Source organism: Coregonus lavaretus (assembly GCF_964263955.1).
Source record: "Coregonus lavaretus genome assembly, chromosome: 18".
Taxonomy (NCBI): Eukaryota; Metazoa; Chordata; class Actinopteri; order Salmoniformes; family Salmonidae; genus Coregonus; species Coregonus lavaretus.
Window position 1 is genome coordinate 5,021,721 of NC_140005.1, and position 16,855 is coordinate 5,038,575.

The 16,855-nt window shown below is 43.5% G+C and overlaps 1 protein-coding gene across 1 annotated transcript; it reads right to left on the bottom strand.

Moving 5' to 3' along the window:
- Window positions 1-577: 577 nt before the first annotated feature.
- chrna2a (cholinergic receptor, nicotinic, alpha 2a (neuronal)) lies at window positions 578-11,976 on the bottom strand (the record flags this gene model as incomplete). The annotated part of the gene is given in 7 exon segments (XM_084181597.1): window positions 578-703; window positions 2,022-2,981; window positions 3,428-3,647; window positions 7,752-7,861; window positions 9,560-9,616; window positions 9,618-9,844; window positions 11,904-11,976. Coding segments are annotated over 7 exon segments (1,773 nt in total).
- Window positions 11,977-16,855: the final 4,879 nt, after the last annotated feature.

Genomic DNA, 16,855 nt, shown 5'->3' on the forward strand with positions numbered 1-16,855 from the left:
GGAACAGTTCTAGAATGTCTGGAGCAGGGAAAAGTTCTAGAATATCTGGAGCAGAGAACAGTTCTAGAATATCTGGAGCAGGGAACAGTTCTAGAATGTCTGGAGCAGGGAACAGTTGTAGAATGTCTGGAGCAGGGAACAGTTGTAGAATGTCTGGAGCAGGGAACAGTTGTAGAATGTCTGGAGCAGGGAACAGTTCTAGAATGTCTGGAGCAGGGAACAGTTCTAGAATATCTGGAGCAGGGAACAGTTCTAGAATATCTGGAGCAGAGAACAGTTCTAGAATATCTGGAGCAGGGAACAGTTCTAGAATGTCTGGAGCAGGGAACAGTTGTAGAATGTCTGGAGTAGGGAACAGCTCTAGAACTCTTCTAGATCATTCCGGAGAGCCATAGTAGAAGGATGAGCCCTAAGGTACACCCCCACACACACCCTTGGACCCTGGCCATGACCCCACTCTCCGAGAGTGTCTCAGGGAGAGTTGGGATATGCAAAAAACACACTGTGTGAAATAGGACAAATATAAGCACCCACCAAATTATTCTTATTACATGCACACACACACACACACAGGGTTCTAGATCATGCCGGCCAGCCAGGGTGGTAAGAACAATCCGATGGTTCCCAGGAGACACACGATGATGAACATCCACAGGAAGATACGATCGATCACCATAGCAACGTACTTCCAGTCCTCCTTCACCTGGACACACACACAAACCACACACAGGTTAACATTGTAAAAAAAGACCACAAATCCAGAGACAGATTCTACTTAGTTGTCTCCCTCGCGCTCCATCTCCCCTAACTCGTGTGTTGTTGGTCAGTTGGGAGTTGTAGTTCTGTGGTACAGTAGGGAGTTGTAGTTCTCTGTGTGGTACAGTTGGGAGTTGTAGTTCTGTGTGGTACAGTAGGAAGTTGTAGTTCTCTGTGTGGTACAGTAGGGAGTTGTAGTTTCCTGTGTGGTGCAGTAGGTAGTTATAGTTCTCAGTATGGTGTAGTAGGGAGTTGTAGTTCTCTGTGTGGTACAGTAGGGAGTTGTAGTTCTCCGTGTGATGCAGATTCTACATTTTGCTCTCTATGTACCCTAACTCTTGTTGTTGGTCTGTAGGAAGTTGTAGTTCTCTGTGTGGTGCAGTAGGTAGTTATAGTTCTCAGTATGGTGTAGTAAGGAGTTGTAGTTCTCTGTGTGGTACAGTAGGGAGTTGTAGTTCTCTGTGTGGTACAGTAGGGAGTTGTAGTTCTCTGTGTGGTCAGTCCCTCAGATCTTCTGGCACTGGTCTTTTCATTGTTTTGGTGAGTCGGCCTTCAGTCACTATGGTCCTGGCACCAACAAGATCTCACAGTCTCACTTCAGTATTCAACGTTTGTCCATAAACTTCAAAACTCAAGTTTAGGCATTAAGTCCGACTGGTTAAGGTAAGGGTTAAGGTTTGGGATAGGGTTAAAACAGAAAAGAAATGAGTACCAAGCACTTAAACCACGAGCTATGGCTCTGAGGATCGCGGTTCAATGAGTGCCTAGCACTGGGTTTAAGCCCCTCCTCTATCCCCATCCACAGCACCCTAGCAAGCCGGGAGCCTTCTAGATGGTAGTAGGTGCTCACGTTGCCCCTAGTGGACGGTATTGCAGACAATCTCCTGATGACCTGGACAAATGTCGAATACTGAAGTGGATCTGGTGTGAACTGGCTGTGGAACAGCCCGGCGGAAGATCTGAGGGCCTTAGAAACTGTTGACATTTTAAATAAATATCTTAGGACCTTTTTAGCTGTGCTTTTACTTAGGGTGGTTTAAGTCATACCATCCATTCTATGTATCTTATTTATTTGAATGCATTAGTCTCATGTCCACTGTTATTTTATTGTTTTACTAGGTTAATTTGTCTCATTGTATTATTTTATTTGTTAAGCACTTTGAAATGAATCCTCTTTTAATAAATGGGCTCTACAAATAAAGTTTGATTTAATTTGATTGCAGTAGGGTGTTGTAGTTCCCTGTGTGGTGCAGTAGGGGTCTCACAGAGATGTCTTGGTCCTCGGCTCTGAGGTGTTCAGCGATGTAGGTCACCCCCTCCAGGGCTCGTAACACTGCAGGGGACAGGGCTGGGGCTGGGGCTGGGGCCATACCAACATCAGGACCTGGGGGAGTGAAGTCCCAGTCTGGGGTCAGACTCAGCTTGGGGGGCCGCTGGGTGGTGTGAGTCTGGGGGATGAGGGGGGTGTAGCCGGGAAGGCGGGGAGAGGGAGGGGGGAAGGAAAAGGAAGGGGGAAGGCTCAGCCCCACCCCTAACCTCAACCTCCCCCCTAACCCAGAGTCCATCTCCGTATCCGAGTAACCATGGCGAATCACATCCTCGTCACCATGGAGATCAACATCGGACTCCCGCATGAGCCAGGTGTGGGCTGTGGAATACGACGAAGAGTGGGAGGGACCAGGCGTTCTGAAGGTTCCAACGGGGTGGAGTTTGTCGGCTAGGCCCCTCCTCCTGAGGTCAGGCGGGGGTCGTTTCATGCAGAGCCACCGGGGAATGGCAGACAGGAAGAGTGTCCGAACCCAGCGAGGCATCGTGTGAGTAGCAGAGGAACGATGGTGGACGTTCAGGACAAACACCGTTATAACAATGGACAGAGTGACGAAGATCATGGTGAAGAGGAGATACTCCCCGATGAGAGGAATCACCAGGGAGGTGGACGGGATAATCTCAGTGATGAGCAGGAGGAAGACAGTGAGGGAGAGGAGGACAGAAATACACAGGGTGATCTTCTCTCCGCAGTCAGAAGGCAGATAGAACACCAGGACAGTGAGACAGGAGATGAGGAGGCAAGGGATAATGAGATTGACAGTGTAGAATAGAGGCAGGCGTCTGATCATGAAGTAGTAGGTTATATCAGGGTAGATCTCATGGCAACAGTCATACTTCTTAGTGTTGTAGGTTCCCACTGCGTTCACTATAGCCCATTCGCCACTCTCCCAGTAGTCCTGGAGCAGAAACAGAGACACAGCAAGGGCTAGGGGGGGGTGGGTGTGTGTGTCTCTGCATGTGTGTGTGTAAATATGTGTGTCTCTCTGCATGTGTGTGTGTAAATCTGTGTGTGTTTCTCTGCATGTGTGTGTGTAAATCTGTGTGTGTCTCTGCGTGTGTGTGTGTAAATCTGTGTGTGTGTAAATCTGTGTGTGTCTCTGCATGTGTGTGTGTAAATCTGTGTGTGTCTCTCTGCATGTGTGTGTGTAAATCTGTGTGTGTTTCTCTGCATGTGTGTGTGTAAATCTGTGTGTGTCTCTGCGTGTGTGTGTGTAAATCTGTGTGTGTGTAAATCTGTGTGTGTCTCTGCATGTGTGTGTGTAAATCTGTGTGTGTGTGTAAATCTGTGTGTGTGTGTGTGTGTGTGTGTGTGTGTGTGTGTGTGTGTGTGTGCAGCACCTACTTTCAGATCAACAGTATCCCCTATAGGCTCCAGATCTATTTTAGCTCTGTCGTAGGTCCAGGAGCCAAACTTCATCTTACAGTTCTGCTGATCGAAGGGGAAGAAGGTGACGTCTATAGAGCAGGAGGACTTATAGATGGCCGGGGGAACCCAGCGCACATCACCACTATGGAACAGATGAGCCTTGGTCATGTGGGTCACCGCAAACTCACCATCCGCACTGGGGAGAGAGAGAGAGGGAGAGAGCGCGGGAGAGAGGGAGGGCGGGAGAGAGAGAGGGAGGTAGGGAGAGAGGGAGGGCGGGAGAGAGGGCGGGCGGGAGAGAGGGAGAGAGAGATGGAGGGCGGGAGAGAGGGCGGGCGGGAGAGAGGGAGGGAGAGAGGGTGGGAGAGAGGGAGGGAGGGAGAAGAAGATGATAGAAAGAGGGGGAGGAAGACTCTTTAGACCAGGTGTGTCTAGTCTTAATACCACTTCCTGCCTTATTCTAAAACATTCACAATAGACTCTAAATACAAGACTAAAACAAGTTGCTTCATTATTCTAGAAATCAAACGTGAGCAAAGGAACCCTAGGCGATGCTCGTTTAAGGAGCGTTGGAATGATATGTGAATGTTGATGATGAATTCTGTGTGATGTGTTCTTCTGCCGGGGGGGGGATACGACTGTCTGATGCAAGACAGCCTTGTTTTTACAACTGGTGGTGAGAAAGTGTTTTTTAGAACCACAACTATAGAACCACAGATTACTGCTTTATAGAACCACAAATTACTGTTTGTAGAACCACAACTATAGAACCACAGAGTACTTCTTTATAGAACCACAACTATAAAAGCATAGATTACTGTTTTATGGAATCACAACTATAGAACCACAGATTACTGTTTATAGAACCACAACTATAGAACCACAGATTACGTTTATAGAACCACAACTATAGAACCACAGATTAGTTTATAGAACCACAACTATAGAACCACAGATTACTGCTTTATAGAACCACAGATTAGTTTATAGAACCACAACTATTAAAACCACAGATTACTGCTTTATAAAACCACAACTATAGAACCACATTACTGTTTATAGAACCACAACTATAGAACCACAGATTTGTATTTATTATGGATCCCCATTAGCTGCTGCCAAGGCAGCAAAATGAAGGCAGTTATACATTTGAAAAACATTACAATACATTCATAACAGATTTCACAACATATTAAGTGTGTGCCCTCAGGCCCCTACTCCACTCCCACATATCTACAACAAATCATCCATGTGTACATGTGTGTATAGTGCGTATGTTATAGTGTGTGTTTGTATGCATGTGTCTATGTTTGTGTTGCTTCACAGTCCCCGCTGTTCCATAAGGTGTATTTGTATATGTTTTTTAAAATCTGATTTTACTGCTTGCATCAGTTACCTGATGTGGAATAGAGTTCCATGTAGTCATGGCTCTATGTAGTACTGTGCACCTCCCATAGTCTGTTCTGGACTTGGGGACTGTGAAGAGACCTCTGGTGGCATGTCTTGTGGGGTATGCATGGGGTGTCCGAGCTGTGTGCCAGTAGTTCAAACAGACAGCTCGGTTCATTCAACATGTCAATACCGCTCACAAATACAAGTAGTGATGAAGTCAATCTCTCCTCCACTTTGAACCAGGAGAGACATGATAGCTCTCTGTGTACATCTGAGGGCCAGCCGTGCTGCACTGTTCTGAGCCAATTGCAAATTTCCTAAGTCCCTCTTTGTGGCACCTGACCACACGACTGAACAGTAGTCCAGGTGTGACAAAACTAGGGCCTGTAGGACCTGCCTTGTTGATAGTGCTGTTAAGAATGCAGAGCAGCGCTTTATTATGGACAGACTTCTCCCCATCTTAGCTACCATTGCATCAATATGTTTTGACCATGACAGTTTACAATCCAGGGTGACTCCAAGCAATTTAGTCTCCTCAACTCCTCAATTTCCACATTATTCATTACAAGATTTAGTTGAGATTTAGGGTTTAGTAAATGATTCGTCCCAAATACAATGCTTTCAGTTTTTGAAATATTTAGGACTCTTATTCCTTGCCACCCATTCTGAAACTAACTGCAGCTCTTTGTTAAATGTTGCAGTCATTTCAGTTGCTGTGGTATCTGACATGTATAGTGTTGAGTCTTCCACGTACATAGACACACTGGCTTTACTCAAAGGCATGTCGTTAGTAAAGATTGAAAAAAGAAAGGGGTCTAGACAGCTGCCCTGGGGAATTCCTGATTCTACCTGGATTTTGATGGAGAGGCTTCCATTAAAGAACACCCTCTGTGTTCTGTTAGACAGGTAACTCTTTATCAACAATATAGCAGGGGGTGTAAAGCCATAACACATACGTTTTCCCAGCAACAGGCTATGATCGATAATGTCAAAAGCCGCACTGAAGTCTAACAAAACAGCCCCCACAATATTTTAATCATCAATTTCTCTCAGCCAATCATCAGTCATTTGTGTCAGTGCTGTGCTTGTTGAATATCCTTCCCTATAAGCGTGCTGAAAGTCTGTTGTCAATTTGTTTACTGTAAAATAGCATTTTATCTGGTCAAACACATTTCTTCCAAAAGTTTACTAAGGGTTGGTAACAGGCTGATTGGTCGGCTATTTGAGCCAGTTAAGGAGACTTTACTATTCTTAGGTAGCGGAATGACTTTTGCTTCCCTCCAGGCCTGAGGACACACACTTTCTAGTAGGCTTAAATTGAAGATATGGCAAATAGGAGTGGCAATATTGTCAGCTATTATCCTCACTAATTTTCCATCCAAGTTGTCAGACCCCTGTGGCTTGTCATTGTTGATCTTTCATTAATACTTTTTTTCACCTCTTTCACACTTACTTTACGGAATTCAAAATTACAATGTTTGTCTTTCATAATTTGGTCAGATATACTTAGATGTGTAGTGTCAGTGTTTGTTGCTGGCATGTCATGCCTAAATTTGCTAATCTTGCCAATGAAAAAATCATTAAAGTAGTTTGCAATATCAGTGGGTTTTGTGATGAATGAGCAATCTGATTCAATAAACGATTGAGCAGAGTTTGTGTTTTTGCCCAAAATTTCATTTAACGCGCTCCAAAGCTTTTAACTATCATTCTTTATGTCATTTATCTTTGTTTCATAGTGTAGTTTATTTTCTTCTTTTTATTCAGTTTAGTCACATTTGCAGTACGTTTGCCAATCGGTTGTGCAGCCAGACCTATTTGCCATCTCTTTTGCCTCATCCCTCTCAACCATACCATTTTTAAATTCCTCATCAATCCACGGGGATTTAACAGTGTTTACAGTCATTTTCTTAATGGGTGCATGCTTATTAGTAACTGGGATAATCAATTTCATTAATGTGTCAAGTGCAGCATCTGGTTGCTCGTCATTACACACCACGGACCAACAAATATTGTTCACATCAACAACATAGGAATCACTACAAAACTTATTGTATGACCTCTTATACACTATATTAGGCCCAGCCTTTGGAACTTTGGTTTTCCCTAGATATGGCTACTATATTGTGATCACTACATCCGATGGATTTGGATACTGCTTTCAAACAAATTTCTGCAGCACTAGTAAAGATATGATCAATACATGTTGATGATTTCATTCCTGTACTGTTTGTAACTACCCTGGTAGGTTGATTGATAACCTGAACCAGGTTGCAGGCACTGGTTACAGTTTGAAGCTTTCTCTTGAGAGGGCAGCCTGATGAAAGCCAGTCAATATTTAAATCACCCAGAAAGTATACCTCTCTATTGGCTATGAAAAGCCAACTGTCATTTACTCTTGAGGTACTGACCTGTTGCGCCCTCTACAACCACTGTGATTATTATTTGACCCTGCTGGTCATCTATGAACGTTTGAACATCTTGAAGTACAATCTGGCCTTAATGGCCACTCCACCCGACACAGCCAGAAGAGGACTGGCCACCCCTCAGAGCCTGGTTCCTCTCTACCCAGTACAGCCAGAAGAGGACTGGCCACCCCTCAGAGCCTGGTTCCTCTCTAGGTTTCTTCCTAAATTCCTTTCCTTTCTAGGGAGTTTTTCCTAGCCACCGTGCTTCTACATCTGCATTGCTTGCTGTTTGGGGTTTTAGGCTGGGTTTCTGTAAAAGCACTTTGTCACATCTGCTGATGTAAAAAGGGCTTTATAAATAAATACATGTGATTGATACTGTTTATAGAACCACAGATTACTCCCTCTTCCTACACAACTATAGAACCACAGAATCCTCCTACACAACTTATTGATCACTTCACATCATTGAGCGTGAGTGTGTGTGTGTGTGTGTTACTGACTTGTTATAGAGGACGATGTCAGGCAACCAGATGAGTTCAGAGGGTACTCTAATGGACGTTACGTTGTCGTAGTCAGACGGACGCCACCGCAGCTTATAGTCACTCCACTCCTACACACACACACACACACACACACACACACACACACACACACACACACACACGATACGATTAAAGTCACTCCACTCATTTTACATTTTCATTTTAGTCATTTAGCAGACGCTCTTATCCAGAGCGACTTACAGTTAGTGAGTGCATACATTTTCATACTGGCCCCCCATGGGAATCGAACGCACAACCCTGGCGTTGCAAACGCCATGCTCTACCAACTGAGCTACACGGGACTACGTGGAGGGGTTAACCACAAGAATCCTTAAAAGTTTCCATAATCTCAGGCGCTTTCTCCATGCGTTCTGAATGTCATTGGCTGCGTTTACACAGGCAGCCACATTTTGACCAATAATTAGGCTGCCTGTGTAAATGCAGCCATAGACACTGAGGAAAGTAGAGACAATGTGGGGTTGCAAAATTCCATTACATTTCCAAAAATTCCCTGGTTTTCCAGAAATCCTGGTTAGATGTTCCCGAATGTCCTGCTGATTCCCTCGTGACTCCAACCAGGATTTCTGGAAAACCAGGGAATTTTTGGAAATGTAATGGAATTTTGCAACCCTAAGAGAGATAATAGAATGTAAGTCTAATCTTGTCTGTTTCAGCCACTAATAGAATAGAACAGTGTTCTAACCTGTTTCAGCCACTAATAGGATAGAACAGTGTTCTAACCTGTTTCAGCCACTAATAGAATAGAACAGTTTTCTAACCTGTTTCAGCCACTAATATAATAGAACAGTGTTCTAACCTGTTTCAGCCACTAATAGAATAGAACAGTGTTCTAACCTGTTTCAGCCACTAATAGAATAGAACAGTTTTCTAACCTGTTTCAGCCACTAATAGAATAGAACAGTGTTCTAACCTGTTTCAGCCACCAATAGAATAGAACAGTGTTCTAACCTGTTTCAGCCACTAACAGAATAGAACAGTGTTCTAACTTGTTTCAGCCACCAATAGAATAGAACAGTGTTCTAACCTGTTTCAGCCACTAATAGAATAGAACAGTGTTCTAACCTGTTTCAGCCACCAATAGAATAGAACAGTGTTCTAACCTGTTTCAGCCACCAATAGAATAGAACAGTGTTCTAACCTGTTTCAGCCACCAATAGAATAGAACAGTGTTCTAACCTGTTTCAGCCACTAATAGAATAGAACAGTGTTCTAACCTGTTTCAGCCACCAATAGAATAGAACAGTGTTCTAACCTATTTCAGCCACTAATAGAATAGAACAGTGTTCTAACCTGTTTCAGCCACTAATAGAATAGAACAGTGTTCTAACCTGTTTCAGCCACCAATAGAATAGAACAGTGTTCTAACCTGTTTCAGCCACTAACAGAATAGAACAGTGTTCTAACTTGTTTCAGCCACCAATAGAATAGAACAGTGTTCTAACCTGTTTCAGCCACTAATAGAATAGAACAGTGTTCTAACCTGTTTCAGCCACCAATAGAATAGAACAGTGTTCTAACCTGTTTCAGCCACCAATAGAATAGAACAGTGTTCTAACATGTTTCAGCCACTAATAGAATAGAACAGTGTTCTAACTTGTTTCAGCCACTAATAGAATAGAACAGTGTTCTAACCTGTTTCAGCAACTACTAGAATAGAACAGTGTTCTAACTTGTTTCAGCCATCAATAAAATAGAACCGTTCTAACCTGTTTCAGCCACTAATAGAATAGAACAAGTGTCCTAACCTGTTTCAGCCACACGTTGGTGGTCATCATCTGGTTCTTCTCATCCTGAGGATGGATACAGATTTGATTGATTGATGGATTGATTGGAGTGATTGATTATGTGTATAAAACATGAATGTGCAAGTTGTCTTACCACGTCTATGAGCTGTGCGATGGACAGACCAAACTTGACGATGACGACGTCGGTGATGTTTCGTACGGGGCGGGACCACTTGTTATAGCCAATGAACAGCCTCTTGAACAACTTGTCCTCCGCATGGGCATGAGTCCAGTCATTGCTTAACGCTGAGAAAGAACCCCCCCCCCCCACACACACACACACACACACACACACTGTTATGTAGGTCCAGCTATATCTCAGTCCCAAATGAATGGGAAAGATATGCACCACTCTAAAATGATGGAATCTTAAAGGGCCAATCAGCAGTTGAAACAGTAACAAAGCGCATCCCAGCCACAATGTTGGTTAAAAAAAAAGCAGAGGGATGGGGCTGGAGAAATGGAACCACTCTCAAATTCATAGACAAAACTATGGATGCAAGGACTGACTGTCCAATGATATCAAAATGATAGTTTAAACCATGTTTTGAGGCTATACAGTGTTTGTTTACATGGTGCAACAGAGGTGGTGCAACTGAAGAATGATGTCAACACACTGCCCCCATCAGAATACCCCAATGCTGTCAAGGTAAGGCTTGGTGTGTGTGTGTGTGTGTGTGTGTGTGTGTGTGTGTGTGTGTGTGTGTCTGTGAGGTCATAGCTTCTCTAATGGGTTCCAGAGGGATCTGCGCCACTGACAGTCGCCCCAAGCACCTGCAGATCAGAGTAGCATCGGCTGCGTGTTTGTGTATGTGTCTTTTCTGCCGCTGAGCCGTGATGCGGCCTCTCTCTGCTACCTCCATTGGCACCTGGTGCCTCCACGCCTGAGCGGTAACACTCTTTTCTGGCCACGCCTGGAGCGACGTACCCCTAAACCTGCCCTTCACGCCCACACTCCCAGGGGATGTCTTCTCTCCACCACACACACAGACACAGTCACACGCACACAGGGACCAGGAACAGGAGTGAAATTGAGACCCCTAACACTTCAAAAACCATGGCTGAGACAATCATTACCAGATATATAGAGGTGAGAGAGAGAAAGATGCAGCTAAGCCCCACCCTTTTCAATGTATATAACAATGAATTGGCGAGGGCACTAGAACAGTCTGCAGCATCTAGACACCATTGAGAGAGGCCACCATAGGCAGACCTCGCTCTCGAGAGAAGACAGGCTATGTGCCCACTGCCCACAAAATGAGGTGGAAACGGAGCTGCACTTCCTAACCTCCTGCCAAATGTATGACCACATTAGAAATATTTATTTCCCACAGATTACACAGACCTACAAAGAATTAAAAAAAAAAATCCAACATTGATAAACTCCCATATCTGTTAGGCTGTGCCATCACAGCAGCAAGATTTGTGGCCCGTTGCCATGAGAAAAGGGCAAACAGTGGAGCACAAACAACATTGTAAATACCACCAATATTTATCTGTTTATTTATCTTCCCCTACTATTCATATTACAACTATTTGCACATTGCTAAAACAATATACATAGCTGATAATATAACACTTTAAATGTCTATCTTTTTAAAACCTTTTTGAGTGCAATGTTTACTGTTAAATTCTAATAATTGTTTGTTGATGTTGTTTTGTGTCTTCTCACTTTTGTTTATTGTTTATTTCACTTGCTTTGGCAATGTAAACACATTTCCCGTGCCAATAAAGCCCCTTAGAGAGAGAGACACAGACAGAGAGACAGAGAGACAGAGAGGTGGGGGATAGAGAGGTAGATTTGAGTGTAAAGTGTCCTGCTGGGCCATTCCGCTGTTGAACTTCATCAGGCTTTATCAGTTATGATTGGCCTTGGACCATTAATTCAATATACATCACGTCAGTCGGCTAACTGGGAGCTAAGTTGTCTCACATAATCAGTAACGACGTTGAGTAACTAAACCTGCCACCTACAGAAAAATAGTCTTTAGGATCTATAGACAATACTCAAAACGGACTATCCATGAAAATAAAATAATTTGATGAGCTTTGATTGTCAATGGCTATTGGATAAGTAAAAAAAAGCCATAATTCAGTTTAACAACATATAGGCTATACTGGGTACAGTTTGGATGTGCGTAATGCTTTTTTTTTTTGCCGAATAAAAAGCTTCACTTTCTCACTTGTATTTTCCCAGGTAGGTAAGCCTACAGGTTGGCCTACAGGTTGGCTACGCCAGTGGGCACAGACACTGAACAAGCGAGGCGCCTGAGGCTACCGATACATTTTACTCTGTATAACTTACCCGGGTTGATGAGGATTAAACCGTAAACCACTGCGGTGCGCGTGAATAAGAGGTATCCGCTGTTTCCTTCCATATTCCTTTTTTTACAAATATATAAAGGTTCCAAGTGAACGGAAAAGTCGCGTCAAACAGTGCTAATTCCCTTGTCCCTTCGCGATCTCTAGTCCAGCCCACCACTCTCTAAATCCCGAGATACTGAGAACGATGGAACTAACCACACTGTCTTCCGTGCTGTCTCCTCAACAAGATCTCACGGTTTGACTTCAGTATTCAACGTTTGTCCAAGGGGGCTAAACATACAATTTCGACATTTAGCCATTCATTCCAAATGGTTTAAGCAACTGCCACTAGTAAGCAACTAATCCCTTTGAAAACGTCCTATGTGGCATCAATATGAGTTAGAAAAAGTTATTATATTGTCAAAATTGACTACAAAGTCTAATTTTGGTCATAAAGTCAGTCTCATCTAAAACGGAGTTTGGAACCTCAGTGATTCACAATGAGTAAATTAAGGCAGGGTATGTTATGTCAACAAATCACCCGTTTTGCCACGCCCACATCGCTTCCCTTCATTGAATAGGGCTCTGTTGTTTGATGGCCCACAATGAGTACAAAGGATCACAGGCCCTATACGGATTGACCATGCCTCCACAGCCAAAGTTCTATGGTTTGTGTGCACTGCCGAATGACACTAGTATGCGGAATAGGTGCTTGGAGGTCGTCGGTCCCCAAGTCTGCACCACTAATGTTAGCTTTGTGTGCAACAACCGGTGGTGGTGAGTATAACCAGAGAATATAATGACATCTCTGGTATAACTTAGCTAACAACGTTAGATAACGTTATTGCTGGTTATGTAGGTAGCTATCTTTTCATAAAGTGAGGCAGGCTAGCTAACATTTTAGCTAATATTAGCGTATCTAGCTAGCTAACGAGCTAGTTAGCTACCTCATTACAACTTAGTTAGGACGTAGGTCATGCAAGTATTATTATCATTATTTATTGTGTATTGTCCAGATACTGCTGGTTATGTGACTAATGTTAGCTAGCCTGTAGCAGGCAGGCTAGCCAGCTACAAGCTAGCTAACATTAGCTAGCTAGCTTGCTAACGTTAGCCTAGAAGACGGATTTCCAAGTTAGTTCGTAGCTCATACAAGTGTATTCTGTATTGTCTAAATGACGGATTAAGCTATGGTGATAGCTAACTCATGTCTGAGTCTGACTAATACAGGAGCAACAAACCATAACGGCGTCACCGGCCTGAATCTAATCCAATCTGGAGTTACCGTCAGTCTACATCTGTAAAGCATAGAATTAGTGTTCCCACTAGTTGTGACCCGTTTCAGGAAGCTAGGCATATGTCGCACGTCACTACTTCACAGGAGAGGCATTTGAACGTAAACAGAAATGGAAGAAATGGAAGAAATGCCTTCTGGAACATGTGAACTTTCATGTGCCTTAATCACGTGCCTTAATAACAAACTTGTATGCCATCTGTAAATATGAATACAACATTTAATTTACGAGCCTAGTTGGTTCAGCCCCTGAAAAAGACAGGAACCTTTCCACTAGCCATGATTGGCTGAGATAATGGATGGGCTGGACATGCCGACAGATGAGTTCGGATTGGTCTGCCATGTAGCATGCTTCTGTCTATATAACATGAGCTGCTCAGTATTTGTAGATAATCCTTTCTACTGCTGCTTTTTTTTAAAAAATATATCATAAACAGTGGCTACCCGTCATTCAGGGCAGGTGGGGCAGAGCGTAGGGGTTGGTAATATTCTCTAGTTGCACCGTGATTGGCTCAGTGTTCTGTCACTCATGGGGACACTACACGACTGCAAAAGCTACAGGGAGAGCTCAAAAATTCAAGCCCCTTGGGTGCTGCCGTAGAGTTACATTGGAAGTGCCCATCCAAGAAGGCTCAAGATCATTGGCCACAGGTAAAATTACCTCAAATCACGTTATATCTACAGTAGCTTTGATTGGACTGATCATTTCACATCATACTTTCAAAATCTTAACTAGCAGTCATCATCATGAATCAAGTCGACCATCTACTGTCAAATACTTTTTAAATCCTTGTCATATGAAGAGAAATTATGAAGAGAAATTATGGATAAAACGTATCGGTGCTCATCGGCCATTGGGCATAAACATTACACAACAATTTGGAAATCGCAAATTCAACAATGAGTGGTTTGGTAGGAATCAGTGGCTAACTGCAAGCATTGCAAAGCAATCACTAGCCTGCTATTCAGTGGAGTGGGTGTGTGGTCCCAAGTCTGGGTTTAAGGGTCTCTTTTCCAACCTTAAAAGGATAAATATTCAACATTGGCCGTGTTGTCAATCCAGCATGACTTCTGCCGCTTTCAAAACAACTGGAAACTCGGAACTGGGAAATCTCAGACTTCAGTGAGTTCAAGACAACTGGGAACTCAGAACTGGGAAATCTCAGACTTCAGTGAGTTCAAGACAACTGGGAACTCAGAAAAAAACAAGCTCCGACTGGCGAAAAATAGTTTTGAACGGTGATCCAACTCGGAATTCCAAGTCAGGAACTCAGGCCTCTTTCTAGAGCTCAGACCTGAAGATCACCAACGTCATGATTCAACCTTGTTTTTTTCCTAGTTCCCAGTTGTCTTGAAAGCACCATAAATCCAGGAGAATGCCAGACTTTGATGTCAAAGTTTGATGACAAAATTTGCCCACGAAGGACAGCCGCGCCACCTTCCTGTTCAAGTGAGCACAGCACAAGGTGAGTCCAAAAATGTATTGTATGCTGCTGCATAAATTATGTAATATGCCAGGGAGATATGTATACTGTAGCTAATAAAGTAATACTAAGTGTATGTTGTGTAGTAAGCTGTTAGTAGCCCATATGCCTCACCCTAATAATTTGGTCCCTTTTCCCCTCATAACTTAGCCTACTGTTCTGACTTGGTGGTGCACATGTAGCCTATAGCCTGTTTTAGAGAAATGTCATCATCGAATATTGTAAGAGCTTTCATTGTCTGCTTATATGCCCCCTTTATTTATCCTACGGTTCTGACTTGGTGTACAGGGAGAATACTGCAAGAATGGCCCATGTTCTGAATTCTGTCGCTGTACATTTCAAAAGTGCTGAACAAATAGTTATTGACTACGTCCATCCTAGCTCGCTCATTAATGTCTTAATCGAAATTACGGATTGCCTCTTATCCGCTCGTCGTCACCTTATGCCATAGTTTGTACATCTCAATTGTCAGTAGAAACCACATTTGTTTAAGCAAGTCAGCCACATCAGCTATGTTTTTTTTAAAGGCAGTAAATTAGGCTGAATGAACTGTTTTCGCTGCCAGACAAGGCTCCGCTGATAGCCAGGTGTAACAGTGGTAAGGTGTTGGGACTCTGCTGTTGGGACTCTGCTGTTAGGACAGCTTTATGTAGGCTCTAACACTTTGTGGGCACAGTTTGTCACCGTTATAGTCCAATTAATGTATTGTTTAGTGTTGTGTTGTGTTGTGTAGTGTAGTGGCTTTGCTGGCATGAATCTAAAACATATTAATTTTTTTGCCCCACCAAGATTTACATGCTAAAATCGCCACTGATCATGAAGAACTGCAACAGTGTTTCTACTGCTCACAGCTGAATTTAACATGCGCTATCGATAAAGATCAGTGGGAAAAAGTTGTGATGGACTACTTTCTGGAGGACGATCGTGCCATGCTGACTCTCTCTGACTATGAAAATGAATCAGACGATGAGGAAATCCCTGATTTAGGTAAAAACATTTTAATTGAACCAGACATTGTAGAGTCTTCTGATGACAGTGATGGGGAAGAAACAGCTATCTGTAACGTGTGACATGGTGTCAGAAGACCTGCTGGAACAGCGCCTCAGTGACCTGGAGAGCGGTAGGGAGACCAGAGAGGGGGATAAATTGGCAGGATTTAGAGAATCTGTCAACAACCATAACAGTGGTGAAACCATCAGATAGGGGAAGATCAGTAACAAAATCTATGGACAGATGTGACCAAGGCCGCAGAGGCAAAGGCAGGGGAAGGAGTTTCCCTGCTGGAGCGTGCTGGGGAGATTTGGATTGGGTACATATGGAGCATGAGTTGACATAGTGGGCGATGTCCTGCACCAAGGTGGGCCACCAGTACTTCTCGGAGAGGGATTGGATGGTGCGGGTGATACCTGGGTGTCCAACGGCGAGGGATGTACAGTACCTGTCAAAGGTTTGCACACACTGTTCTTGCCATAATATGGACTTGGTCTTTTACCAAATAGGGCCATCTTCTGTATACCCCTACTACCTTGTCACAACACAACTGATTGGCTCAAACACATTAAGAAGGAAAGAAATTCCACAAATTAACTTTTAACAAGGCACACCTGTTAATTGAAATACTCCTGAGTGGCGCAGTGGTCTAAGGCACTGCATCGCAGTGCTAACTGTGCCACTAGAGATTCTGGTTCGAATCCAGGCTCTGTCGCAGCCGGCCGCGACCGGGAGACTCATGGGCGGCGCACAATTGGCCCAGTGTCGTCCAGGGTAGGGGAGGGAATGGCCGGCAGGGATGTAGCTCAGTTGATAGAGCATGGCGTTTGCAACGCCAGGGTTGTGGGTTCGTTTCCCACGGGGGGCCAGTATAAAAAATATGTATTCACTAACTGTAAGTCGCTCTGGATAAGGGCGTCTGCTAAATGACTAAAAATGTAAATGTAAATGAAACACATTCCAGGTGACTACCTCATGAAGCTGGTTGAGAGAATGCCAAGAGTGTGCAAAGCTGTCATCAAGGCAAAGGGTGGCTATTTGAAGAATCTCAAATATAACATATTTTGATTTATTTAACACTTTTTTGGTTACCACATGATTCCATATGTGTTATTTAATAGTTTTGATGTCTTCTATTATTCTACAATGTAAATAATTGTAAAAATAAAGACAAATCCTTGAATG